At 37.2% G+C, this 27,485-nt stretch overlaps 1 protein-coding gene across 1 annotated transcript; it reads right to left on the bottom strand.

Annotated features, from left to right (window-relative positions):
* Positions 1-30: 30 nt before the first annotated feature.
* On the bottom strand, positions 31-27,107 carry LOC135083762 (zinc transporter ZIP13 homolog). Its single transcript, XM_063978500.1, has 9 exons — positions 26,484-27,107; positions 17,601-17,714; positions 8,122-8,403; positions 7,297-7,451; positions 6,950-7,070; positions 5,679-5,764; positions 4,970-5,039; positions 2,869-3,055; positions 31-2,259 (listed from the first exon to the last, which is right to left on the bottom strand). The coding sequence occupies exons 1-8, from the start codon at positions 26,665-26,667 to the stop codon at positions 2,883-2,885; spliced, it is 1,185 nt and encodes a 394-aa protein (XP_063834570.1). The 5' UTR covers positions 26,668-27,107; the 3' UTR covers positions 31-2,259; positions 2,869-2,882.
* Between the last annotated feature and the right edge of the window lie 378 nt (positions 27,108-27,485).

Here is a 27,485-nt window from a genome sequence, read left to right as displayed (position 1 = left end):
TTACTTATTTCTAGTAAATAAAACATGCAGTACATAAATAGTTTGTTTATTAATATCTTTTTCTAGTAATTTTACAATGTCGTTATCTAGTCAACGACTTAGAATACTCGTAAATGGCATTATTTATCACATTACACACTTAATTAAATTGTTTACTTAACAAAGTATCTCAAATTCAAAATATTAGCTTAAAATCTGGATTTGATTATATTGAAAATCAATACACAATACTTAAATAAGTATAATGATAAAGTTAATTTGCATGAAAAATCTCAAAAATATTTGATTTTGATAATAATCTTGCTAAATATAATAGCTTACGTAAAGTAAATGAAAATGCTTTTGATATGACAATATCATGGCCAGTGTGTTACACCGCAGTAACTAATATTCCGACTGTATATACAACAGAACTAGAAAACTATCACAATATCGAAGTGGGATGATTTGTACTATCTCCTAAGTTACTAATGTTTAAACACGTTAAGTAAATACTGACCCCCATAATCATAAAAAATAAACAGTTTGAATTGAATGCATTTTTGCCTTGATAAAATAGATTGCAACCGTTTTTGTTTTTATTATTAAAGGGGTAATGCACTAGTTTCAACTTTCCCAGGCGCCGATGTTTATATATTTTTGGCGCTACTGGCAGTAAAATCCTGTCACTTGCTTGTATAGTCCGGTCGCCGGGCACATAGAATTTCGTCAAATGACCCCAAGCTACCTATCCTTTTCGCTCGCGCGTAATTATATTGCTGTCGCGAATGTAGGATAAGGATGGGTAGCTTCGGGTCATTGGACGAAATTCTACGTGCTCGGCAACCGGGCTTTAGCTAAGACAGTGGCGCCAACTGGCGAGCGTTATTAAGAAAACCCTTTTTTCAATTGACGCAAGGAAAGTCGTCGATTAGCTTTAAACGATACTTAATTGAGTATATCAAAACGTTAATATAAGTATTTACATTAATTTACAGTATGTCACTTGATTTAAGGTACAATGTACCTTTAAAATGATTAATTATAACTGTTGAAAAATGCATTACAATAAAATTTGTGCATTTAATTCTAAAAATTAATATGAGTTTTAGTGGAGATCAACCAACTAAACACTAAATCTGTCTCTATTTTTTATTTTGGTACCTGCCAAATACATCAAATTATTGATTGTTACATTATTATCTTCTTAATAATTTATATTTTTATTTTACTTGATTTTATTTAAATATTTACTGTGGATAATGCTACCAAAAAGCTGACTTAGATGCTAAAAAATAAACGTAATTATGTTACAAAATTAACAAAAACAATCTTACTTTATGTAAAATAACAATGTTTCAAATATTTGGCTATAATATGAACTTTTTTTACGTGTATTTCATATGATAATGATGTATGATGAATTTTTGATTTTTCTTATATTTTAGGTACTTTTTATTAGCGTCCATTTTTATTTTTATCAATTTATTTACAGTAACTTCTGTTTTTATTATTCACACAGCGTGTGATTTTATCAGAATATTTTAATATCTAAAGAGTTGATTTCAGTAACCATAATCTAAATTTAAAATTTCGAAAATACTAATACTTTTATCGACTTCAATAATAAGACAAGTGAAATGGGAACCATGTGCCATATTTTTAACCGAATGAAAAAGGAGGAGGTTCTCAATTGGTATGTTTTATTGTATAAAAAGTGATGCTATTTTATGACCCGCTATGTGTATTATCATGGATCAATTAGTATATCTCTAGGCCTTACTGAGTATGTACACCTATGAATGTATTAATTTCATTATTAGTATGTCACCTCGAAATCTATATAATAGTAAATATTTACTTGTAAAATATTGGCACATGGTTCCAATGTCACCTCATATCTTTCGATAGTAGCTAGACACACTTTGTAGTGATGTGGCGTGAAAGACTGATATTTTTGCATACTTACAGAGTTGTGTTCGGTCTTATGAACCCAAAAACGTGCTCTCTCTCTATTATGTAGAGTTTTATCAGACTTTAAATACATTTCGCGCAATTCCATACAGAGTGTACGAATCTCGAATTATTATGGTTCTTATAATGTTCATATCTTCTCTTAGTATTACTTTGAAATACGTTAGATGGCGCTGTACGTATATAATTTAACGATTGCATCATTTTTCCGAAATAACACTCAACCCAGAAGACAAGTGGAACTGGCTTTAGTCGTGATTAATATTGGTGGTGATGCTGTTGATTCACTAGACTCAGGCCCGCATTCTGAAACAAAACTCAAGCTTGAATATACATCAAATATGATGATCTAAAGCCCGGTCTGTGAGCACGTAGAATTTTGTCCAATGACCCCAAGCTACCCATCCTTATCGCTCGCGCGTAATTATATTGCTGTCGCGACTGTGCGACGGGCGCCCGCAGTGAGTGTGCGAGCGCGACAGCAACATAATTACGCGCGAGCGGTAAGGATGGGTAGCTTGGGGTCATTGGACAAAATTCTACGTGCTCACAGACCAGACTATAGACACGCGGTAGTGTGTCAAGCCAAATTCAAGTAACAGAACTGGCGAGCAGCACCGTTGTTATTTTATATTACGGGTGTGTTACGTCTTAGACCCAGCGGGTTTGATTTTTAGTGGGGACAAAATTTCCTGCTCGTTTTGGTTGATGGTAGCCTGGTAGGGTTTGTTTTAAGTCTGCCTAGCTAACAAGAACAACAATGTTAACAGCATTATTGTGTTTTGTTGGAGGTTAGATAACTTTACTTAAGTTTCTCTGTTTTGGGATGGATGGATGGGTAGCTTGAGGTCATTGGACGAAATTCTATCTGCTCGGCGACCGGACTTTAGAAGTACATAATAGTGGTAATAGTACCTTTATAGAAGCTTCTAGAAGTAATACGTCATGAAAGCCATGACCCCGATGCCGGCTAGCAAAGCCGCGAGGTGTTTGAGCGACTGCCACTTGTCTTCTTCCCGGAGGAGGTCCGGTAACACTGTGACCAGCGCTATGTGTAGGAACCCGCCCGCTGTGAACGGGACTATCCAGGATGTTTTGGCCTCTGTGGAATGAATGAATTGGTTATTTTAATATAGGCTTAGATATCTTAGTAAAAATCAAATTTTCAAGAAAAAACGTCATAGTTAATACAGTCATTTAGTCTCCGCCATAATTGACCACAGACACAATTAAAAATAATACACTGGTCTCACAAATATCGACCCTCCCGCTATTGGCTCTGTGCACGATTACAGCGCCAACTAGCGTCCACAATTTTGTGGGCTCTGTCACATTGACATTTAGGTCGTTTATTTGTGAAAAAATATCGAAATGAGAAAATAACATATATTTTCGACTAATAAATTGTTGTGATACCACGATTTGGGTGGAAAAAAGGTTTTGAAATCATTTTGGTCATTCAAATCAAATGAGGTAAGTCCAAAAAGTGTGTTTAATTTTGATTGTGTCAGGGTTTGTTTACTTCATTTATAGTTGTAGTTTTACAGTAAAACGAAAAGAAAAAGCTACTTTAACGGTTTCATTATATAACAGTAAATATATTTAAATGTTCCTGTATCGCTAGTAATAAATTAAATATCGTTTTCAGATCGAAATGAGTATTGTTTTGAAGACCGGGTTTGTGAGTGTTACAATATCAAATTCCAACCACAAACCGTATATAAAGGAAAGTTGTTGGTATTGGCTGGACAAGTCCGAGATGTAGAAGAATTAAGAACAAAACAAGGGCAGAGTTCAATAATTCACGCTCTCATCATAAGGCAAACATCTGTGCACAACAACTACTGTGACTCATTTTTGTACTACCACGTTGTATAGTCTAGTTATTTCCAAATTGTAAACGGCTAATTAACCAGCCCTATCGAAATACAGTCCACTCTTTTATTTAAGTTCCCAGTAGGACCCTTTTCATGCGATGAATGAATGATATTAAAATGTATTAAGTAGAATCGCTTTGCCATTGACAGATACATCTGATGACAGAGCTTACATTATTTCTACTTTTGACCACCATGAGCGCTGCGATAGATTATGTTACCCCCACCTAGTACTTCGCACCCAGCGAATAAAACTGTTAAGTTGGGATTAATCGCTATCAGCGTTGCCAGTTTTTTTTTTCGCCAAGTCGGGACTTTGGTACTTTTTGAGTGAAAATAGCGGGATTCTTCCGTCAGAAGCGGGACATAGTAAAAAAACGTATAATAATCAAAGGTTTTCAAATATTTATCTTTTTATTTGACTTAAAATTACGTTTACGTGACAATAGATAGCAAAAGTAGCTATAGAAAATGTATTTTAACAATAAAAATAATATTTTAAATCAGATTTAGTACGTACGCCACGTACGGTCGAGTTCTCTCCGAAAAGCGGGACCGAGCCTGTCCCGCGCGGGACATTTAAATTTGATTTAAAAATCGGGACGTCCCGCCAAAATCGGGACGTCTGGCAACGCTGATCGCTATCCATCTGTTAAAGAGGACACGTGAGATCATTATTTGGTTTTATAACCATAAAAATTGGTCTAATTGATCCCAGAGGTGAGCCCAAATTGAGGTCTTTTTTCAAGTCACATTTATTGTATATCGCGTTTATGTTAATCGTTTATTAAGAAATTAAATGTGTTTTTCTATAAGGATATTTATTGGGCTTTCAAATAACACCAATATTGTTGGGGCACCATGATTGTGTCAGTAGAAACGAGTTTTCCTGTAAAACGTAGGTGGGCCGATTTTTGTGATGACCAGTATATTTTGGCCTTCACTCCACCGCATACTAAACAGTTTGGGGAGGTTGGGAAGTCAATCTATTTCTGTAGATTTCCAGTATGAGCCACGTAAAAAATGTTATATTTGAACATCAGAATGCTTCTAGATCAAACAGGATATTTGAGGGTACTTCTGACAGTTTGAGATACGAAATGCCCAAAATACAAAAACAGACTAAAATGTTTACTTACCTATCGCATTTCTGGCTCCGCTGAATATGACGGCGGTCATTGCACCGATCAGACCAGCTGAAGCGGTGGCCTGGAAAACACAAAATAAATCATTTAGCTACTTTCATCGGCGTCCGAAGACCAAGTAGGTAATATATTATTATAATGTTTTAGTAAAATACTTTTGACGACGTACACTTGTGCCAATGATTTCTTTCTGCTTAGAGCGCGGCGACTTCAGCAGAGCGCGACAAACGCTCAGCAGACGCGCTGCCGATAATTTTATACTATTTAAAGTAGTTTATTTCTGTCACTTAGCCTAGTAGTTCAATTACAAGTTGTTGGAGCTTCCTGTTAAGCAACAGATGTTGCTTGTGCTAGGAAGCACAGCTCTTATAACAATATAACAGTTACAGTAGGTATACATGTGACAGCGGATGCCTGCCCCCCTAGACAAAACGCACTTTTTGATTGAATCGAAAATCGAATCCGTCAAAACTCCATACAAAAAAGGGGCTTTTCGACCACTTTTCGACTGGTTTGCGATTATAATTTGCACTTTGTCTAGACCCACTGCTTTCACATTATAAAAATGCTTCTCACGCCCTAATGTGAAAGCGGCCTTAGCCCGAAGTTAAACTGGCATAGAATGCCTTTATGGCATTAAGTTCGCCTTATGTATCAGTTATATGGCATTAACGCTTAAATAAATAAAGAAATGTAGACATACCAGTTGCGCCTTGGCCGCTTCCCACCGCGAGAACCCACTCTTCAGGAGAATGGCGAAGTCTCCTACTTCGTGAGGGATTTCATGGACTGAAAAAAATAATTACAAGTAATCATGTGCTTACGAGAGCGAAATTCAGAGGCTTAGAAGGTTTCCACATCCATGATTACTATTATATTATTTGTTTCGAAGTTTTAGTTTGTATTCATAATATTGTTACACTCCTTGATATTGACATTGGTCGTCGCCGTCATCCATCTGGTGATCACCATTTTGGATCTATTACATTTAATATCTGAGGGCTTAGAGTAGGCGCACACCGTTGATTTTTCGTCGGCCGATAGTTTAGTCGGGCAGTTGATCAGTATGGGCATGTATGGGAGTGCGATCGATTTGGCCGATTCTTCATACAATTTAAAATCGGGCACAACTATCGGCCAACTAAAAATCAACGGTGTGCGCCTTTACATCAAATGTCTTCGCTACCAACTGCTTAAAAAAATTACATTAAGATCGAGTTTTGGGTCGAGTTGCATTATCTTATTTTAACCCTAACTATAACAATAACCGGTGCTTTTTGTATGGAGTTTGACAGATTTTTGGCGTTTGTTAAAGTAAGATGGTGCAACCCAGCCTTAAAGTACCTAAGTATGAATTTATTGGTAAATGGTGACTAACTTGGTAATGCTCGAAAGACTAGTGTTATTTTATGATATCCCTCCACCCTTCTCTGTTGCTTCAGTTTTGTTATAGGTACTGACCCGAGTATAGCGGACGCTATAGTTCTCTTAAAATATCGCGCCATATCTCTGATGCTTTACTTGAGTTTAATGCCGTCCCGTTCGCGTTTCGCCAATCGAATCCGAATGGGACGGTCTGCGTCAAACCTCATTAGGGGCCATCCATAAAGTACGTCACACGAATTTCATGATTTTTTGAGCCCCCCCCCCGTCCTTGTCAAAGGTGGTCACATTTCTGAGACCCCCCCCCCCTCCCTAGTGTGACGTCACATGTTTTGCAATTTTACATCGAAAAATTATTAAATTAAAACAGCAGTTCCGAAATTAGTTTTATTTCCATTTAAATTAAGTGTTTTTTTTTATGAAATCAACATTATATCAAATATTTGAAACAATTGAAATGTGATGTCACGAAACTTAAGACCCCTCCCACCCGTTGTCACACCATGTCACACTTTGTCGACCTTCTCCCCCCCACTTTACGTGAGACGTACTTTATGGATGACCCCTTTAGGGGTTTTTTGGTATACTAACCAAGTATAGCGAATGTGGTGAGTAAACCAACTCGGAAGCCCACGAGGAAGGAGCCGCCAACCGCCAGTCCATGCGTGAAGTTGTCTATGGAGTTGGCCATGAGGTTCAGGTAGCCCGCCACCTGCAAAGGTTGAAAACTTCATCATGCAATTAGTGTCATAGGTAACGAGTGAGTACTATCATCATCGGTTGCCCATCAACGTCCTGATGCGTGCGCTTCATATTATTTTGTGGCGACTTTCGCCTGGCGCGGCAGCCAAATAAAAAGTCTAACAAAAGCCGGACAGACCGGACAAGACCGTAAAAAGGGGAAGTTAACTACTTCTGGAAAGTGTATCATAACTCACATCTTTCTTCTCGCTCTTCTCCTTAGTAGCCTTCAGCGCCTTCTCCCTCGCCTCGCGTAGCAGACAGCGGCCCATCCAGCGGTTGCTGCCCTTCCCTCCACCGCATTTCACTGATCCATTCGAAGCGGCTACACTGTTACAGCAGCCGCCTTCACCTGGTAACAAGTCATCATTGATCAATAAGTCCGCGGAAGACCAACTTCTTAACATGCCCGTTCGAGGATGTCACGATAAATGCTGAGCGGGACAGTTTTTTGCTACTTATCATTTCTTTTTCCTGTACTTACTGTCATTATATTTTTCTGTGTCAATTTAATTAAACACGATCAGGAGCAACGAGTCGTTAAATGGTGTGGAAACAACTGGCCACAAAGATTCACTGGTGACTTCTACATGTATCACTTCAGCCTCTTAACCTACAATGCAGAAGCACGAATCTCTCTAGACTCTCTAGTTAACCAATAACTCCCCACCCACTCCCCTGTCCTTTAGTCGCATCCTATGACAACCACGGGAAGAGTGGGAGTGGTTCTATTCTATCAAAACTACTTGACCACAGATAATAAATAAAGCTTTTTGGACGACTGTATTCAGTAATAACGACGACTAATCCCACCTTTATAGCCAGGATCTACAGTTTGGCTTCCAATGAAACCCAACCAGTGAAAGTTTAGTAGTTTCGGGGGATAATTTAACGGTCCTTAGAAATTAATCAGAAGAATACAACAAGAGTTGTTCGGATTGTGGCACAGCTAAAGTTTATACAAAAGCAAAGTGTAGTGATACAATTTGATAAACCAAATCAACTACTAAACGTTAACTCACCTTTAGTGTTATTATTGAACACGCAAGTGTCATACAGCTGCTTAGCAGTCACGCTGCCATTACAAAGACCCCCTTTATTCCCCCCGCGTTGTTTTCTCTCCAATTCTAGAAGTTTCTCGATCTCTTCTATTTCAATCTGCTTGATAGATCCGTTCTGCTTCGCTGGCGGAGTTTCTTCTTCTTCTACGCCTTCTGATGCTGCGAAGAGTTTTTCTACTACGATGAAGACTAGCATTCCGGCGAGACACCAGAGACCGCATTTTAGTGATACGTGCTCCCCTTCTGTAAGAAATTCAAAATCTATATACTTAATATTATAAATGCGAAAGTAACTCTGTCTGTCTTGCTTTCACGCCTAAACCACTGAACCGATTTTGATGAAATTTGGCTTAGATAGTTTGAGTCCCAGGAAAGGACATAGGATAGTTTTTATCCCGGTTTTTGAAATAGGGACGCACGCGATAAAGTTTTTCTGTGACAGACAAAATTCCACGCGGGTGGAAAGCTAGTTATAAATAACTTGAAAAAGTCGAAAATGCCTAAAGCAGGAATCGAACCTACGAACTTTCGCTTGCCAGGCGACTGTTCTTTCAGCTGAGCTACTTAAACACTGGATGAACCAGTAGTTTGAGTAGCAACTCTATATGCTCAGAAATTTTATTTAATAACTGCAATGACATAAGAATAACTGCAGAAATTGTAGTTGGTTAACATAACTGTGCAGATACTATGGGCCACACTTCCAGCCACCCATTTCTGGTCATGTCGTCTCGTTCTATCGCAAAGGATCGCCATTTGATGAGAGCGAGAGAAAAATCGAGAATGGGTAGCTGGAACTGCGGCCCACTGTATACTGTGAACTTGTAATAAATTGTAACCTGGTTTTTAGAGTAACAAATATCATCATCATCATTTCAGCTACAGGACGTCCACTGCTGAATAAAGGCCTCCCCAACGATTTCTAGATGTGCTGGTTGGTAGAGGTCTGCATCCAGCGCCGTTCTGCAACCTTTATGAGATCATCTGTCCAACTTGTGGTTGGTCGTCTTATGCTGTGCAAGTAGGCAGGGCACATAGCACGCAGAACTGACGGTGGATGGGGTAGTAAAATTCTGAAATGGAGGTCATGTACCGGCAAGCGCAGTGTAAACGCAATGCACGTTAAGGATTTGATTGTTGCACCGACGATAAGATTTTATTCATCATCATCATTTCAGCCATAAGACTTCCACTGCTGAACATAGTCCTCCCCCAATGACTTCCATGATGACCGGTTGGCAATGGCCTGCATCTAGCGCCTTCCTTATATCTTTATCTATGATATTTAAGATCTTATGAGTTCATAATTTTTTTAGATGTCTAAAGATTTTGTATCAGTATCGGAATGATATCTTTTCAATCTTTGTTTTCTCCAGTGTGGGTTTTCCTAAACACGAGGCAATCATCTGATTGCCCGATATGATCCTGATAGGTACCGCGCCTTCTTAAAGCACGTCGAGCCTTTAGTACCATAATCTTTGGCTGGTACTATCTAGATTTCGTTAGCCATCAATGCCACGTCGTCTTTATCAGTTCTTATCACTCAATCGTGTCTGAATGCATCTCAAAGTACCCAATTTATTTTTTAAGTATCCCTTTAGGTCCGGCTTCCACGAAAGCGGAGAGGAGATGAGTTTGAACAACCAGTCAGATTTCTTTATTTTCACAACAGCTCTCCGCTCAGCTTCAGTTCGGAAATCTAATTGGTTATTTCAATACATCTCCCTTCCATTTTAGTGGAAACCGGGCCTTCATATCTACACTTTTTCGAGTATCATGTCTTATTTTGGCAAAAACAAAAGAGAATCAAGTTTTTCTTTTTGGTATCTAACTAAACGACGAGCTCATAAAGGTAGCAGGGAGGCGCTGGATGCAGGCTGCTACCAACCTGTCAATATGGAAATCTTTGGGGGAGGCCAATGTTCAGCAGTGGACGATTTTTATCCACAACGAGGAAGCTCTTGGCCTGTATCTCACCTGATGGTAAGTGATGATCAGGCCGAAGGTGGAAGCGAGCTTCACCCGGAATCCTCAACCACGGAGGAACTGGCTATCTTACCTCTAACTGCCGGAACACAACAATGCTGTTAACATTGTTGTTATAGCGACAGACTTAGGTAAGATGGTGGTAGCTAGCCAGGCGGACTTAGAACAAGCCCTACCACCAACCAAACCGAACAGAAAAATCTGGCCCCACTGGGAATCGAACCCGGGACCTCTGCGTCTGAAGCAGGTGGTCTTACCACTAGACCACAGAGGCGGTTAAACGTCCTATGGCTGAAATGATGATGATGGTGACAAAGACAAAACCGGCCTTATAAAAAAGTATGACTAGCCTCTCAATTGAAGCATTATAAAATTCAAATGATAAACGTTGCTATCAGTCATGTACGCGCCTATCTGATACAGTTATCCGCAGTTGACCTTCCGTCAATGGAGAGGAGCAACTATGTTGCACTTTTAGGTAAATACGTGCACTTGTAGGTAAATAAATATGCAACTGATAAATAAGATTGTCATGGACATTTGTTCCATTTGCAAATATAGACACATTTGTTCGATTCGCATGCAAATGGTGTCACTCAGGCCAAAATAGAAACTTCTTAAAGCCTATACTGTCTCTTCGAGAGCTTTATAATAATACTGATGTTAATCGTAATTCTTGACCTACAAGACCTTATGTTTCGTAGCGGTAGATTTGAAAATGAAAAGATGTGATAATAATAATGTAACTAAAGTGTTTAATTAGAATTTAAATTAGATGCATCTTAAACACACCTTTAATATTTCGGAATTAAAAACTACATCCTTGTTACGAGGTTACAAAGGTCGGATAAATGTACTAAGTAATCTAAATCTACGTAAACATGTAAAAATAGTCAGATATCTTGATTGGATTCCAGTACCAATTATTTGTATCAATTACTTATCATCGTGTGTTGACATGATAATTTTTAAGCTGTAATTATACAAGCATTAAATGAAAAGGCGAGTACAGTTTTAGCGAAATCTTGTCATTTTCCATGAATGAACAATTCTATGGGGCAAAGCCAAAACCTGGTTACGTAACGTAACGTTATATTTATTTTATTTTAACTGTCTTTAGTGTTGCACTGTTAAACTGACTACTGGAGAGAGGGAGAGAGATAATCTTCCTAGACCCCAGGGAAAGGTCGCGTCATTTTTCGTAAAATACTAGCGTGGAATACATGATGTTTTCGCAAAGCGATTAAATTCCGTACTTATCACTGTTGTCTTTTTCACACTAGTTGCTACCCTAAAGCTTCATATACTTGACTAGTGACTAACGGACTATTCCCACCTCTTGTTCCCACCGCTGCAACTCTTGTGTAGCAAGATTCTACAGCTTGACGGCCAATAAAACCCGACCAGTGAAGGTCAAGTTTGTCCCGGGGGAAGGTTAACTGTCATTGGACCCTCAACGAAATTAATCTAATTTGAGTGACTAGTCTGCTAGTCTTTACTGCTAGAACAGTATCGTAAGTATCAATCAAGACTCAAAACAATCAACTACAAATGAATTATTTATGGTGTCAATGGCCTGACAAGATGACGACAAGGATGTTGACTCACAGTTTCCTTAAATGCTAATGGTAATGTTAATCGCTATGTAAAACCGTTTTTACTTCTGTACAAGTACCTATCTATTAGATATCAACAAGAAGCAATCCCTCTTCCTGGTAAAGTCTTTTCCACTATTTCCTTTCTTTTCTGAGCTATTCGACCAAACTTTTATCCAAGAATAACTCCAGGTAGGTATATCTGGCACATTGATAGTTTCAGTATGGGAAATATGTCGAAATGTCGAATAAGTGACGATTTATTCTGAGGTTAATATTTACTCTTGTTTGGCCGAATCCACGATAAGAATCTATTTAGTACTTTTGCAGTTTTTATAAAGGAACTTCAAAAAGTAGATCCTGGCTGTACAGGAGTTGGATTTTTTAACCAGCAAGGTTCTGTCATCTTTACCACATAATCATCAACGGTTTACTGAGTGTCCCATTATAGTTTTTGGGAAAGCGTGTAAAAGCCATACCTATCCAACCTGATAGGATTTTCTCGAAAAAGATAGAGTATCTTATATCGTTTTTGCTGTGACAAACCTGAAGAATTGACCCATCTACCGGTCAATAACACACATTCCGTTATAAAAAATGTAAACAAACGTTACCCAGTTAAAATTATTTACGAATATACCTATCTTTTAACCACAATTTCCTTATTGCTACTCCAAGTCAGTAGCGAATATACTTATTTGTATTATCACGTTTGTCAACAAACTATTGCCGCACGCTTACGATAATGAGTTGGAACACAAAACCCTGGTGATTCATGCAGTGTGCAAACATCGACTTTATTTCCATGACATTAGAATGTTAAATACCGTTGTAATGTGTACTTGTTAATGAATGGAACGCAAAACCTCAACCGCCGTAGTAGGGCGACTCGTCATAGACATGTCTGCAGGTTTTTTCTAGTGAATGGTTACACATAAATAACTCTTTACATGTCAATGGGATCTAAAGATTTTCCTTAAATCACTGTTTGCGTCGCGGATTTACGATTAATCATTTTTATCAAGAACCATGACAGTTATAAACATGTCTTTAGTGAAACTCGAGACAAGCAACACGGACTAAAAATAGCGTGCAACAAAGAAAAAGTAAGTACTAGGCTCATAAGATCACAGGCAGAATGAGCTTCTGATTGAGATTGTTTGTGTCATGGAAACTGTATTTAAAATTAACACTCTTGACTGTCCACAAGACAACTCAAGTGCTGTACATTGCTCTGTACCTGATGATTAGAAGCCGGCGTTCAGTATCTTTGAATTATTCTAGTCTTTTTGTTAATTTAACTGCCTTAGCAGTCAGCATAGAAGCATGTAGTGGATTGTGCTCGCAAGACTCAAGACAGAAAAATGTAGAGAAAATTCAGTGTCATTCTGCGATTGCTTAGGAGTTAGTAGGACATTGGAGAGTTGAATGTCCGAAATCTGATTACTTTTTTCTTAGAAGTCGGAACACGACGATTCACGAATCGGCCTGTAGAATCAAAATTAAATGTTTGACAGTAATGAATTTAAATCCTCAATTGTTACTTAGTAACAGCCTACAAAGCAGAAGAATAGTAAGTACGCAAAAAAACGCAAAAAACATTTGTATACTACGTTAAGGAAAACCAGTTACACTTCGCAGTACTTGACAATGGATGAACTTCTGTAGTTTGTTTACATAATACAAAGTAGCTGCAGACAATGGCCGCTTGTATCGGGCGGTTGCTAGGCGGAGGGAATCCAGGGTTCTTCCGATCGGAATATGGACAGATACATCAATCAAGTTAAACATTGTGGGATCTTATACGATTGTATTTAGGTTTTATTTTGCAACAGCAAATCCCACCACCACCCATGGTTCTTCCTGCCTCTCGGCGTACGAACGAATCTCGGGAGAGCGCGCGGGTACTTGCTCTGGGCTCTTTTCCCCGGGCGCTTCGCTTGACTCCCTACAAATTTCTCTGATCCATGTCCCTTCTCTTAGTCAATTCTCCCCCTTCTGGGGCTTGACACCACAAATACGGTACTTCGCGTCGGGCTGCTATCGTTGATAAATGACATCACTTCTTCTCATAACTTTGCAACATCAAATGTAGTCCGGAAAACGCATCGTGAGACGTCCACCCACAAGGTGGGCCGAAGACCTCATAAAGGTAGCAGGAAGGCGCTGGATGCAGGCCGCTACCAACCGGGCGATGTGGAAATCATTGCAGAGGCCTATGTTCAGCAGTGGACGTCCTCTGGCTGAAATGATGATGATGAAATGTAGTCTGAGATAGCCTGTTTCGTTGACTCGTTTTTTTGGTTCCTTGTTTTTTGTAGTTTGATGATCAATAGCTCTATCTATAGCGGTTCCTGGTTTAACTTAGAAAACTATGTATCTTTAGCGGCCTTGAAGAAAACTAATAACGAATTCGATATTTATAGGTGTAAGATATAATTAATTTATTTGAAGTAGTATTACCACATATTTAATAGGTATTATATCAATTATTGTTTTAGGTGGCAGTTGATTGTTGATACAGTTGTTTAAGATCGTAGTGAATATTGAATTTAAATTGCGTCAATGATGATTATAAAGTGAATATTACTTACACGTGGAATCTTTCAAATTAATATTTCAATATTATAATCATAAAATAAAAATTCATAAAATTCATTTATTTTTGCAAATAGGCTTTAAAAAAGCGCCTTTACACGTCCCAATATTAACCCTACCACTAATCATTGGGGGATGCCTATTTTCAGCAGTGGACGTCCTGCGGCTGAAATGATGATGTATTAATTTTTTTTCATGACAAATAAAGTGAACTGAATTCGTATTATGCTTTCTGTATGTGAAAAATATGCGTATTATTTACTTTTTCAATTTTCCTCATAAGTGAACGCTTTTTTTAACTATTCGAGCAATTTTAACACCTACTCGTTCGTCGTTTAGTTAAGGCTTGGTATTTCTGCTAAAGTAGGTATTTCGCGCTGTCAAAATCTGCGCGCGCAATACTTCGCCGAAGACAGCGCGCCAAAGAGCTCTCGCGGCTACACAGTATAGAAATACCTACGCAGTTTAGAAATACGCAGTTGGTTAGGTTAGGTTGACTTCCTTCCGTTCAAGCGTCACACTCACAGCACTTTCTAATACAAATCATATCCAAGTGATACAAATTAAAACAACTTTCAAAATTTTTGGGAATATATTTTAGAATCGAATAAATTATATAGAATATAACTGCCAAAGTAAACACGGTTCAAAGAGGCGTGGCGTCACCCGACCTTCCGGAAGTTCCGCGCCGGCTAAAAGAATTTCAAGATTACGTCACCCGACCTATCGGTAGATCCTCGGGAGCTTGAGCGATTGGAAAAACATTTTATGATCAGTTACTCGTAGTAGCGATTATTTAGAGCTTGGATAATCAATTATAGTTGTTGCAGTTCACAAAGCTTTGCATGTGGTTAATTACATTAATCAGTACACGCATCAATTTTGTTCAGTCTTTTTGTTTATTAATAAATAAAAATATCATACTAAAATTGCATACATATTTGTTTGTATTGGTCTGGGTGTTTTCTTTCCATAATTTATGTATAACGTATGTACGGGGCTCTGTATCGAAAATCACTATGAGCAATGAGCATCACACACTGTTACCTGGAGTGCATTACCGCAGCAAAATTTTTATAAATGTTGTGCTTTAGAGAGTCGAGAGTACAGCAGATAATTAGTCCATCGTGAGCAGAAATTTGTCCACTAATAGCAAAATTCGTTCAAATTATAGTTTTAAAGTTATTGGCTAGAAGATTCTTTTATCTTGCAGCTTAGACCTTTAGCTACAGACCTTAGACAGTATTTTTGAAACATTCTTACGCATGGTGGAGGAAGGGACGCTCTAGAGCAGTGGTTCTTAACCGGTGGTCCGCGGACCACTGGTGGTCCCTGGAGGCATTCCAAGTGGTCCACGATGTGCACTTGCACACCTTGGTCAAAACCACTTTTAACTGATTTTTGCAGTCAAACTGGTTTTGACCGATTATGAGGTGGTCCCTGACAAGACAGAAATTTGGTAAAATGGTCCCTCATGACTTAAAGGTTAAGAACCACTGCTCTAGAGACTCAAAACTACAAGGATACACAATGAACTCCAGTTTTAAATCCGTTGATATCTGCTGCATCTGCCATGTTTTTGGCTATAAGATTCTTCTATCTTACGGCTTAGACCTTAGACAGTATTTTTGTGAAAATTCTTACGCATGGTGGAGGAAGGGACGCTCTAGACACTCAAGTCTACAAGAAGTCACATCAACTCCAGTTTTAAATCCGTTGACATTTGCTGCATCTGCCATCTTTTTGGGTAGAAGATTCTTCCATCTTGCAGCGTAGACCTTTAGCTACAGACCTTAGACAGTATTTTTTATTATTTATTTGTGTCAGTGTGCTCTTCTAAAGAGTGTAAGACGATTGTATGTAGGTACTATTAAAATGTAATTTTAACTCATTGGTTTTGTCTCATATTTTAGGAATGTACTATGTATCATGAGTAGAGTCTTCGTTTAAAAGGATGCGAACGATTTAAATTTCAATAGGTAGACAAAATTGATAATTCTTAATTATCAAAATTTTAAGCTTTCTCCAGTAACACTGATATTATTATACTGTGACTCATCAAAGTCATCATTGTCAAAAATATTGACAAATCGCGAACTGTCACGGCCAAAAAACTGACACGCGTCCGTCCTCCGTAAGCGCCACCGCGCGACTGATTGAGATTGTCCAAGCCGTCATGGACGATTTTTTCCACATTTTTTAACATAGTAACTAAATAAGACGCAATATAAAAATTTCTATGGGCCTCATAAGAAGGCTCAAGGTCACCCAAAGGGCGATGGAGCGGGCTATGCTCGGAGTTTCCCTGCGTGATCGAATCAGAAATGAGGAGATCCGTAGGAGAACCAAAGTAACCGACATAGCTCGCAGAATTGCTAAAATCAAGTGGCAGTGGGCGGGGCACATAGCTCGTAGAGACGATGGCCGTTGGGGCAGGAAAGTTCTCGAGTGGCGACCACGGGCTGGAAAACGTAGCGTGGGCAGGCCTCCTACTAGGTGGACCGACGATCTGGTAAAGGTCGCGGGAAGAGCCTGGATGCGGGCAGCGCAGGACCGTTCATTGTGGAAAGCCTTGGGGGAGGCCTTTGTCCAGCAGTGGACGTCATTTGGCTGAAACGATGACGACGACGATGACGATAAAAATTTCATCCGTTAAAAGCCCTCAAGTTATTTCTGAACTTTAGTTTAGTAAAAGATTTAGAATCTCAAATCGCTTATTTTAAAAATAAAACCATAAATAGAAAACGAATAGAGGTAACTTTGGGAATATATTCTATCGAGTCAACTTCATCAAATCGTGTTTCCATCCGTTAATAGCCCTAGAAAATATCCTCAACTATGCCCAATAAAAATCTTAGCGTTTAATTTTACTGTTTAGTACCTCAAAAATGAAAAATGAAAACCTCATTTTCGCCATTTTCTCTGCTACCCGGCCTTAATTACTTCACTGTGTTTGGAATTCATTCAATAATGTTAGGAATCTATTTAGGATTCATACAGTCCTAGACTTTCATTCATAATGTAAAAATACATACCTACAATGTAATATGATTTCGAAGTAGAAAAAGTCACTGTAGGTATTTCGCTTGCTGGGAATATTAATCGGTTTAGATGAAATTGAAAACCCAAAAAGTTTAGAGACTTACGAGTAGGAATAATGTCGCATGGTCGCAAGATAGACATGATTTTCTGCATCTTCATCGAACAGGCATTTGATTGCCTCCATGTTCTAATAAATCTTAATAACTTGGAGATTGTTACCTTTTCTGCCAGCTAGGTCGTGTTCCCAAGACTCCGGCAGTAGATGTAGGAACACGTCTCCAAGCAGACCGCCGACTGCGAAGCTCAGCAGGACTCGCAGTGTCGCTGCCCCCGCTGTAAAACAAAGTAATTTCGTTTAAAAAGGCTATGTAGGAAATAGTTCCTGTTTGATTGACATAGAATATGACACAGATACCTATTAAAACGTACAAGGACTAACCCCTAGCTAGGCCACACGCATCGCGGTACACCTATGATTCGCGCTGTCGCGATGTGTGTAGCCCAGAATTCGCCTGTCGGAGGAATTTTCGCCTGAATGTTATCACCATGTGCGTGGCTCAAGCAAGACCGCCATTGATTAGAAAACAAATTCCGATGCTAAAGTTTTAGGATATTCTGGCACAGTTAAGTTAGAACTTAGACATGAGGACTAGACACAAAATTCTGGGACAATCCCGAAATTCCCGTATAATTGACCAAACTAGTCGAAATACCACACAAGGATACACTTTCGTCGTTATTTATACGTATCTATTTGTATTTCTAATATTATCGTATTTAATCAATACATCATCAAATGTTTCTTTTATTAACACCATCTAAGAAGACTGACTGGGCTAGCTAGTCTCTCGAAATTCAAGTTCAAATAATGCCTAATAAATCAAGCCTACAACTTTGTTGATCTTGATCACAATAGAGCTGAAGTTTCTTTTATTAATACAGGTTTCTTTATTTCAACTTACAGTCTTTGCTTTTTGCAGTAGCAGTCTTCGTACAAATAGACTTTACCGCCAGATGTTTTTCAATTGGACACGCAAAATTTCATAACATTTCATCGGCTGACGACGAACGTAGTTGGAATCGATTTAATACATTTCCCTTTTGAATTTCAATCACATGAACACAGAACTCGGTTGTTTTTGTAATGGGGCGCTTGTTTCGAATGACAAAGCATTATCAAAAATCGGTGTTTTTATCTATACAGTCGATAATAAAAACCTTGTATCAATATAGGTACAGAACGTTTTTCATTGCTTCTGTAATGCATATTGTATTTGACCGCACCCATTCACCTTGAGGAGGCCTAAATCATATGGAAAAAGAATAGAGATCCAAGTCAAATGTCTTGACTACCTGTAGCAATTTTTTGCCTTGATGGAAGGCAAAATTTAATACGTAGGTATAGGTTCTTTTGTTCTAGACTTAGGATCTAGACTAGGCAGTGGCATACGCCTGGATATCTTTGACACCTAGGCTCTTCCGAGTCATTTTACTCTTTTCATCATGTAATATTTTCTATTGTTCTCTCCCGAATTCTTGCAATATTCTGCTAATTCCGATTTATCTCTTGACCCTTTGTTTCCATTATAGACTTGACAGTTTCGTTACGCGATGATCCCTTCATCACGTGTGGGTGTCCGACACGCTTAGCAACATCTTCGTATCATCCGTGACGTCACTATCAAACCCTAATCTCTGGCTATCGGCGTGAACTGGGCATCTACCTACTCCTTACATTGTAGCATGATTGCCAAATATTCAGCTAGATAGTAATTTATGGACAGAATGATGGATTTACTGATGGTATCTGAAAATTGTGAAAATATCAAGTGATTTTAAGTAGTTTCTTTGTGTTTAAATTCGTATCCATCATCATTTTCTGTTAGAATGTTAATATTTATTGTATTCTGATATTATACAGTTTTTTTTTTTTCAAATCCAATCTTTTTAGAACTTTAAGCCCTTTTAAGGCGCTTATACACGTCCCAAATATAGCTTGCACTTCGGTACAACATAAATGGGCTGATGATGAGGAGAATTGGCGGAAGAAACTCATTCTTTCCGATATTACACTGGTACTGCTTTTTTCAATCACTCCCCATTCATAATGTTTTAATACGTGTGGTTTTTAAAAAATCATTAACAATCTTCATATCGAGCAATTATCAGGTTGTAGTACACATGTAATAAATTATCAGCCGTCGAAGCAATCGATTATGCTTAGTACTGATTGAATGATAAGTTTATCAATTATGTTTACAATCTTAAGCTTGTTCTTAATCAGGTTTGGGTCTTAAGGCCTTATCATTCAGTCGGGTACAGATTTTACCGTGCGTTACCACCAATGTATTATTTTAATTAATTATTGAAGATTAGTGAACCTAAAAGAGTCAAAAGCCTAGTTAACTTATAAGATGATAAAACCAAAATATGCTCAATTTTAAAAAACTTGAATTATTTCATTGGATCTGCTTTTTCAGGCTATTGGGATTGCTCATTTAAATTTCAAATCTCAAGAGGTTAGAAACAGCAGAGTCGGTAACACACGTCCTTTAAATAGATTCTCAGATTATCTCAATGTCATCTACTATGTGTACCAATTCATTAGTCATTATTCATTCATAATAATTAATGCACTTAATCAAAGGTTCAAATTAAAGGACCCATGATTTCGAAGGACCAAAATTCTAGCGGAACTGTGTGCTTACCATGAGTTTACGTTAGGTGTGCTCGCTACTCGCTAGCGACTGCGTAAAAAAATGACATTAATTGTATGACATATTGTGCAGCGCCCCTAGCGGCTACTTACAAGAAACAAAATCTTCATAGAGATTTTTGACGTACTCGCTAGCGAGCGCACCTAACGTAAACTCATGGTAGGTACACTGTTGACGAATTTCCTTTCCTAGCTTTGCCTTCCTAAACAAAAGCTTTCTTCAAGTCTTAAAAAAATCGCAAGGATTCGAGTTTCTTTGTCAAGAAACATCAGACTACATTGACCCGCGCTGTTTGGCTATATTATTCCCCCGTCACAACAATAAAGTGTGACAGATAACACAAAAAACAATGATCATCTGTCAGTGGAGCATCATTTGTGTACAAGTACGCCTTACTGCAATGTCACAGAGTTCAAATTTTATCGGCTATCATTGTCGGCCCGCCGCACGTACGGTGATAGCATTAGAGTGGTCTGATAATGGAATAGGCAACTGTTCTTGAATCGAGGATGGTGATAAGAGAAATCACCTGCTTTTGGGAAGGATAGAACAATTAAATTAAAAAACAGACTGCGGTAGGTTAACAGAAAATATGCTTCTCATGGAAAACTATGGGATATCTCAGTTGATAATTGCAGCAATAATAGGTACGGCAGGTAGATCTTCTGATTCAATCTGATTAAAAATCAACCCAGACATTACATTATATTCTTCTCACCAATTGATTTCTTTCCGTATTTTTTCTGACGATCTAAATTAACCCGGATTTTGGGGCTTCTATTATGATAAGTACCTTGTGTTAGAACAGATTTGTTTCTCCGACCTCTTGACGCGGATTCTATGGCCATTATCACGAATGAGCAGCATACAATCATTCTCTGGGTACGTGTATTTCAATAACTTCAGATAGTCTAAAATTCACTTTTCAGCAAAGAGAGTCAATCAAAAAGGCAAATAATATGAGTATTATTTACATTATTATTCGTATCGAAACACTATCGCTGGGCAGTGTTATTGTTTATTGACATGCACGATTGCGTACAGTAATTATAATTTCCCGTACGTACAGAGTAATCTGCATGTGTAACGGATACGGTGAGTTTATCGAAATTTAACGCGTTAGTGACTTTAATGCCTGAGAAGTTCATAACTTCTGATGTAAGCTAATCGTGGTCCACAGGTTGATAGAGTAATTAGTGGGATTGTTTTTTTGGTACAGATTTGTTTCGAAAACAATAAGAAGAAGGTGGGTTTTGGTATCCGACATTAATCAAAGTAAAGCTTCGTTCAAATAAGACAACCACGTTATAGAACGTTTACATCACTCGCAATTGAAATTGATGCAACAATTGCCTCGGTTGTCTCGGCATCAAGCAGTACTGGTAATAATTAATGCTGCCTGAGGTATTTGTATCTCGCAGCACGTTGCATTGTCTTTATAACAAGTCTGAATTACAACTATGACTACCTAATTTTCCATCAGTCATATAGTGACATCACGGATGTTTTCCAAAGACCCGTGACATTACACTATTTTACAAACACTTGACTTGATCGTATTCTGTTTCTTTCCATTATGACTTGCAATTTGCATGACGTGATATGAAAAGAAGAAACAGAATACGATCCAGCAAGTTGACTCCAACCAACCAATGAGTCAACTAATGTGCTGTTTGCTGACTTTTTACTTCTATCTTTTTAATATGTTTGCTCTCTACATCACGAAGCGAAGGATTTTTTCGGTTGGCTCAGTTCATATTTTTCAGTTTAAATGTCGCTTTTTTCCGTACATGCATTTTGCTGTAACGGTCTTTTCACGGATATATTCTACCATCTGGTTCTTCAGAAGCATGGCAACGGTATTTTTAACGAAGGAGTATCCTCGATCATTCGATGGTTGGACATCTATTGACAATTTGTGACAAAACATCACCGCCTGCCGACATATTCTGGAATATCTGAGGACTTTAACGATACAAAAGTTCTATTTACCAAATCGATTAAGGAGGACACCGATGCGCATCCAATAAATACATTTATTGGTTATCCAGTGACCTATAAAATTGCGTATGACGCAAACGCCTCTCGTGGGTAGAAAACTGGTTAACGGGAGTGTATCATAGATTGGTTTCATTCAGTTAGCTTTTTTATATTCTTTTGAAGATTTATTTGGATTTCTATATCTGTCCCTGTGATAGTTTAGGACTTCAGGCGATTTTCACGTAACGTAAAACGTTTTCAGAATTAATTCTGTCGCGGATTTTACTTTTTCTAGGGCAGTCTAAGGCTTCTGGTTTATCATAAGCGTAGGTATAATCAATTATTGCCTGGAAACCGTTTGCTGAAGGTTCCATGCTTTGACAGTCACAGTTTAACTTTCCCTGCACTGGTTAGGTTTTTATTGGCAGTCAAGCTGTAGAATCTACAGTGTAGATTCTAGCTACACAGGAGTTGCAGCAGTGGGAACGAGAGGTGGGAATAGTCCTGCAGACACAATAAGTCTCGTCTCGATTGGTGCATGGCAGAGGCCTATGGCGGCTTATTAAGTCTTAGTAAGACTGGTGTAAGACTGTCTTACACCAGGGTTGTGGCTTTAGTGGTTACTAGAACATAGTAAAGATTTCATTTTTTTTTTGGATTTTAATGCATTCAAAATGTACAAAACAATAGGGTCATTCCATGACAAATGTTACCGAGGGTGAAAAACTAAATATGTTCTTTTCGCATTAAATCTGATGAATTTTGAAAGTAAACATTCCAAATTATAATGTGAAACAAAAACAATCTGCAAGAAACAAGTAATTTTTAAGTTATTAGTCTTCAAAGTCTATACTTAAGTCAACTGTCTGAATGATCATTTTCTCTCTAATTATTGGTAATACGATTTAAAAAAAAACTATCAATCTGTGAAACGTTTTGCCACTATATGATTTGAGGGTATTTATCATAGTATTGGTAGGTAGCGCCATAGTCCCAAATAAATTGATAATCATCAAGTTCTTAGTGTGTTTTCTTGTTACTTCGGCGATGTAACACCCGAAACAAAAAAACAGGTATTTGTTTTATTATTGTACCTTACACATGGATTAGGATAACAATATTTGGTAAAAGCAGGCCTGGCTCACTCCGCACGGTACATCCGATAAATACCTACAGCGAAGCGCCCCGCCGGCGGGTATTATATCAGTCGAGTGTCACGCGCGCGCCCGTCAGGACGCTGGCGTGAGTTGTAGTACCTAATTCTATGATCGAAGTATTATTTAAAAATGGACATAAAGAGAAAGAAATATTGTGCGGCGTTCGGGTGTTTAAATTCGAAAAGAAATCTACCGGATTTATCTTTTTTTTCGCTTCCCAAAGATGCTGAAAGGTATGTTGGCCATGTAGGTAATCAATAATAAAATTCTTAGGATAGTATAGGATTCTTCTTTTTTCTGTAATAGTATGTTTAATTTATCTGTCTTATGTTAAAATAGGTATGAATGAAGACATTGTAATAAAACAAGTTTTTTAATCCTAATTAGGTATATTTGAAATGTTATTTTTACAAAGGTAAAATAACAGTAATACTTACTTACCTACATACGTACCTCATTACAAATAAGTAGATTAATTATTTTTTCACTAGACAGCAACCCTAACAGCGTAAGAAGAGTACAGAGGCACGCGATAGAAAGAGACAAAACTTGTAGGTGAATAAAATTGTAGGTACGTAGTGCTGTACGAGCTGAATTCCACTGTATCGCGTCGTAGCAAGACTTGCATTTATTTAAATCGTCTTGCGGAGTAATCCTTCTGTACCTGTACTATTACTTATTCTGTGGTAAAAGTAAGGTCATGGTAGTAATGATTTCAAATACTAAGTAATTTCTGAGCATGATACTAATTTAGTATGTTTCTTTCTTGATTAAAAACTGTAACACCCGAAACGTTTCGGGTATTACATTTTTATTTATACGTCGATAATGTGTGTATATTGCTTGGAGAAGTCAAAAAGTATTACTGTGAGGGTCCTTCGACCTCCCACTAGCGCTGGCGTCGGAAAAGGAGTCATATTTCTCTATTTAAGACATTTTTGAAATGTCGACTCAACACTAAAATTAAGATATTGCTAAAAAGTCTCGATGTTTGACATTTCCATTAAATATCGTAATTAGAAATTAAAGAAATGCTATCTCAAGCCAAAAACAATAGAAAAAGCTATATTCTGAGGAAAAATTAAACTTGAACTTTGTATATTTTTTAAAAAAAGATGCTTCGTAATTTCAAATCAGAATTCGCTCTATTTGTGTTTATTTGTTGTACTCCTTATTTTGTAGTACCTAGAGACTAATAAAACACCGATTTTATCGATAAAACGAGTTGCATTTTCGTACTCGTAACACCCGAAACAGAACCATTGTAACACCCGAAACAAAGAAAAAAATTATAAAAAATAGTAAAACGTTTTATGTAACAGTGATTGTATGTTACATGGTTTGTAAATTTTATACTTTAGAAGTCCTGTAAGTTTTAGGTATAATTCCTTAAGAAAATTCGCTAAATTTCGAGTAAATGCAACAACAGTCAGAACGTAGAGGCAAAATCTCGTAACGCCCGAAACGCACACTTTTTGGCTCATATTTTCGTTATCCTACATTCTAAGCTGTACAAACTTTATTATTTAGATAAAGCAACTAAAAACGGACAGATTAAGGCACTAATATTATTAAAATACTATTTCAAAATACAAGAAATTGTTGAATATGTGTGTACGAACGTAACACCCGAAACGATGGAATGACCCAATAGTGACCTTTTTTTTGAAGATTTTAACGTTTTTTTTGGACTGTAATCAAAAGGAAAAAAACAATGGTGCCTTATTTATTTTAGTTATTTTGTTAGTAAAAAAAAAAACAAAAATAGGCCACTTCTTAGACTAATTGTTTTTGTTGCTATCGATTTCAAAAAATCTGTTAAAATGGTGAAACTTTAGTATCTATTGTGATCTACACAGCCAGTCAAGCGTTTGAGATAAGTTGCCTAATCTGAGTTTCATAAGAGCATTCAAACTGCTACCTGAAGTGGTTACTGGTTAGGCAAAACATAAGTATCAGATTCAATTTATAACTAAGAAAATATTAATAAGAAAACATCAAGTTAAAAATGAAATAAAATAATTAAACTTAAAAAAGTGTAATAGCATGAAATGTGGCATTCAGTCTGATGATAGTTATTTTTCTGGTAAAAAACCAGTTACACACAAAATAATTAGAAGTTGTTTTAAGATAAAACCAACAAATGAAAATATAAAAACAGTAGGACATATTATGACTCTGCTGTTTAATTTATCTTACATGTAAAAATCTTATTTATTATAGGTACAGATATAGGAATTGATATATCACCACTGAATTTCCCAAGCATTTAATTTCTTTTGTTGTAGCCAATATCCTAATCTGAATATGTTCCTAGTTTGAAATTTTGGGAATAATGGGATTATTTACAGACACAATACCTCACATTTATTGTACCAAATAATTTGTCTACATTTATAAATGATTCAGATCTGTACAAAAAAGATCCCAACACATTATTGTACCTGGGATTTATGTCCCTGTGTTGTTATTATGCACCATTATTATCAAAAGTATGTAAAATAAAATTACTATATCATGCGAAAGAAAAAAAGCAAACGAAGAGTCTACAGTCGACTAAGTTATTATTTTTCTTGCAAAGTTACTCTCATTGCAACTACATGAAACATAACTGTTTTCCTATTCTGTTATAGTATGGCAAAGGTTAATACAACCTGATACTAGCATGTTATTTATTTATAAACATCAAGACTGAAACAATGCAAGCATGTTTTAGGTGAACAAACTTTTACAAGACTTGGTAAATAATATCTTTAAATATTTAATGTCAACTTTGTATTGGTAATTTGTTGTTCTAATTTACATATTTCACCCTGTAGACAACACATAACACACAATTTTCTGTTTGATTAGTATGCCTGAAGATTTTTTCTCAGGTGTGGTTAAACTTTCAAAGAATAATAATTTATAAATTCAACTGCTGATTTATTGTTGGAAATTGTTTTGTTTTCAACTTTCTAAGTAGGAAAATACCAATTAAAGAAACAATGAGAAAACTATTGGATTTTTCTTTAACATTGTTTTGTTTTCAATAAGTTAGATTTTGTGTTCAATTGTTTCTTTAATAAGTGGTAAGTATGTAAAGTGACAGACATTATATTTTTAAGCCTTGCTTAATATCGATGGATGCAACAAAGGATCGCATGTGGAGTTGTTGGCATCCCACATGACATGGATGACATACACTACTAAAAATAGGACCTTGTTCACGACGAATATTCCGTAAAATTAACAAAAGCAACACTCACCTCCGTCTTTAAACGACGCAGATTCGTCGATGGGTATGATCAGGAGAGGCAGGATCCCACTGAGTCCAACCAGAACTGAGGCAAGAGCGGCAAACAACCACGGATGTTCATCTAACTCCTCCATCAGAGTAAACAAATATTCTGGGATATATCCCGCCAAAACTGAGTCCGTCGCAGCACTCATCGCGTTTATTTTTTTTGCGTTCTAAATTCAAAAACAATAACACCAGCCAGGAACTTCAAATAGTTTTTATTGTACGACTATGAGCGACCCATTTCTAGGAAGCTCAACCGATCCGTCTCATTCCGCACGACGAACTAAATAAATCAGTAATCAGTACACAAGAGATGTACGCTTATTTCCGAGATAAAGACATGAGACGAAATACGGTCCGTCTCGAGATTGAGGACGTCCGCCGGTTTGATTTTCGTTTTCAACACTTACTATATATTTAATTTCCCAATTAATCTTTTTTCATTTTAATAAACCCGCTCAATGCGCATTTATGTAACGCGTACAAACGAAATTCCAAGGTAACACGCCGAAACCACATAACTCGATACCGAACTTGAAAATATCAAAACAAAGTATGGAACGAATGAACTTTAATGGCTGGCCGTTTGACAGAAGGACAGAGAGTGAATGAATGAATGACAATGAAACAGACAAGATAGTGTTGTCTACCATAATTTTATTCGATTATTTTAGAGGGCAAAATCGATTACTTTATAAGAAAATTTTCGAGTAGAGGAGAGGATAAACGAATAGTCGATTTGATGAGTAACGAATGTTTTAAATTATTCTTTCTTTCTTTCATTGAACAAAAAAAACCAGATTAATTAATGTCATATACTATAATATTAATGTGTATTTGTGTCTAAATTAAATGTTTTTAAATAAAAATCTGGTCTAGGTATTATTTAAATCTAAGAGTTATTATTTTAATCAGAAATGATTTCTATAAATAATTAATAGCCTTGTGTCATACTTCGAATCGATTT

The sequence above is a fragment of the Ostrinia nubilalis genome, chromosome 24 (genome assembly GCF_963855985.1).
Source record: "Ostrinia nubilalis chromosome 24, ilOstNubi1.1, whole genome shotgun sequence".
Taxonomy (NCBI): Eukaryota; Metazoa; Arthropoda; class Insecta; order Lepidoptera; family Crambidae; genus Ostrinia; species Ostrinia nubilalis.
Note: the sequence above shows the minus strand (reverse complement) of the source record. Positions and strands in the feature narration are given on the sequence as shown.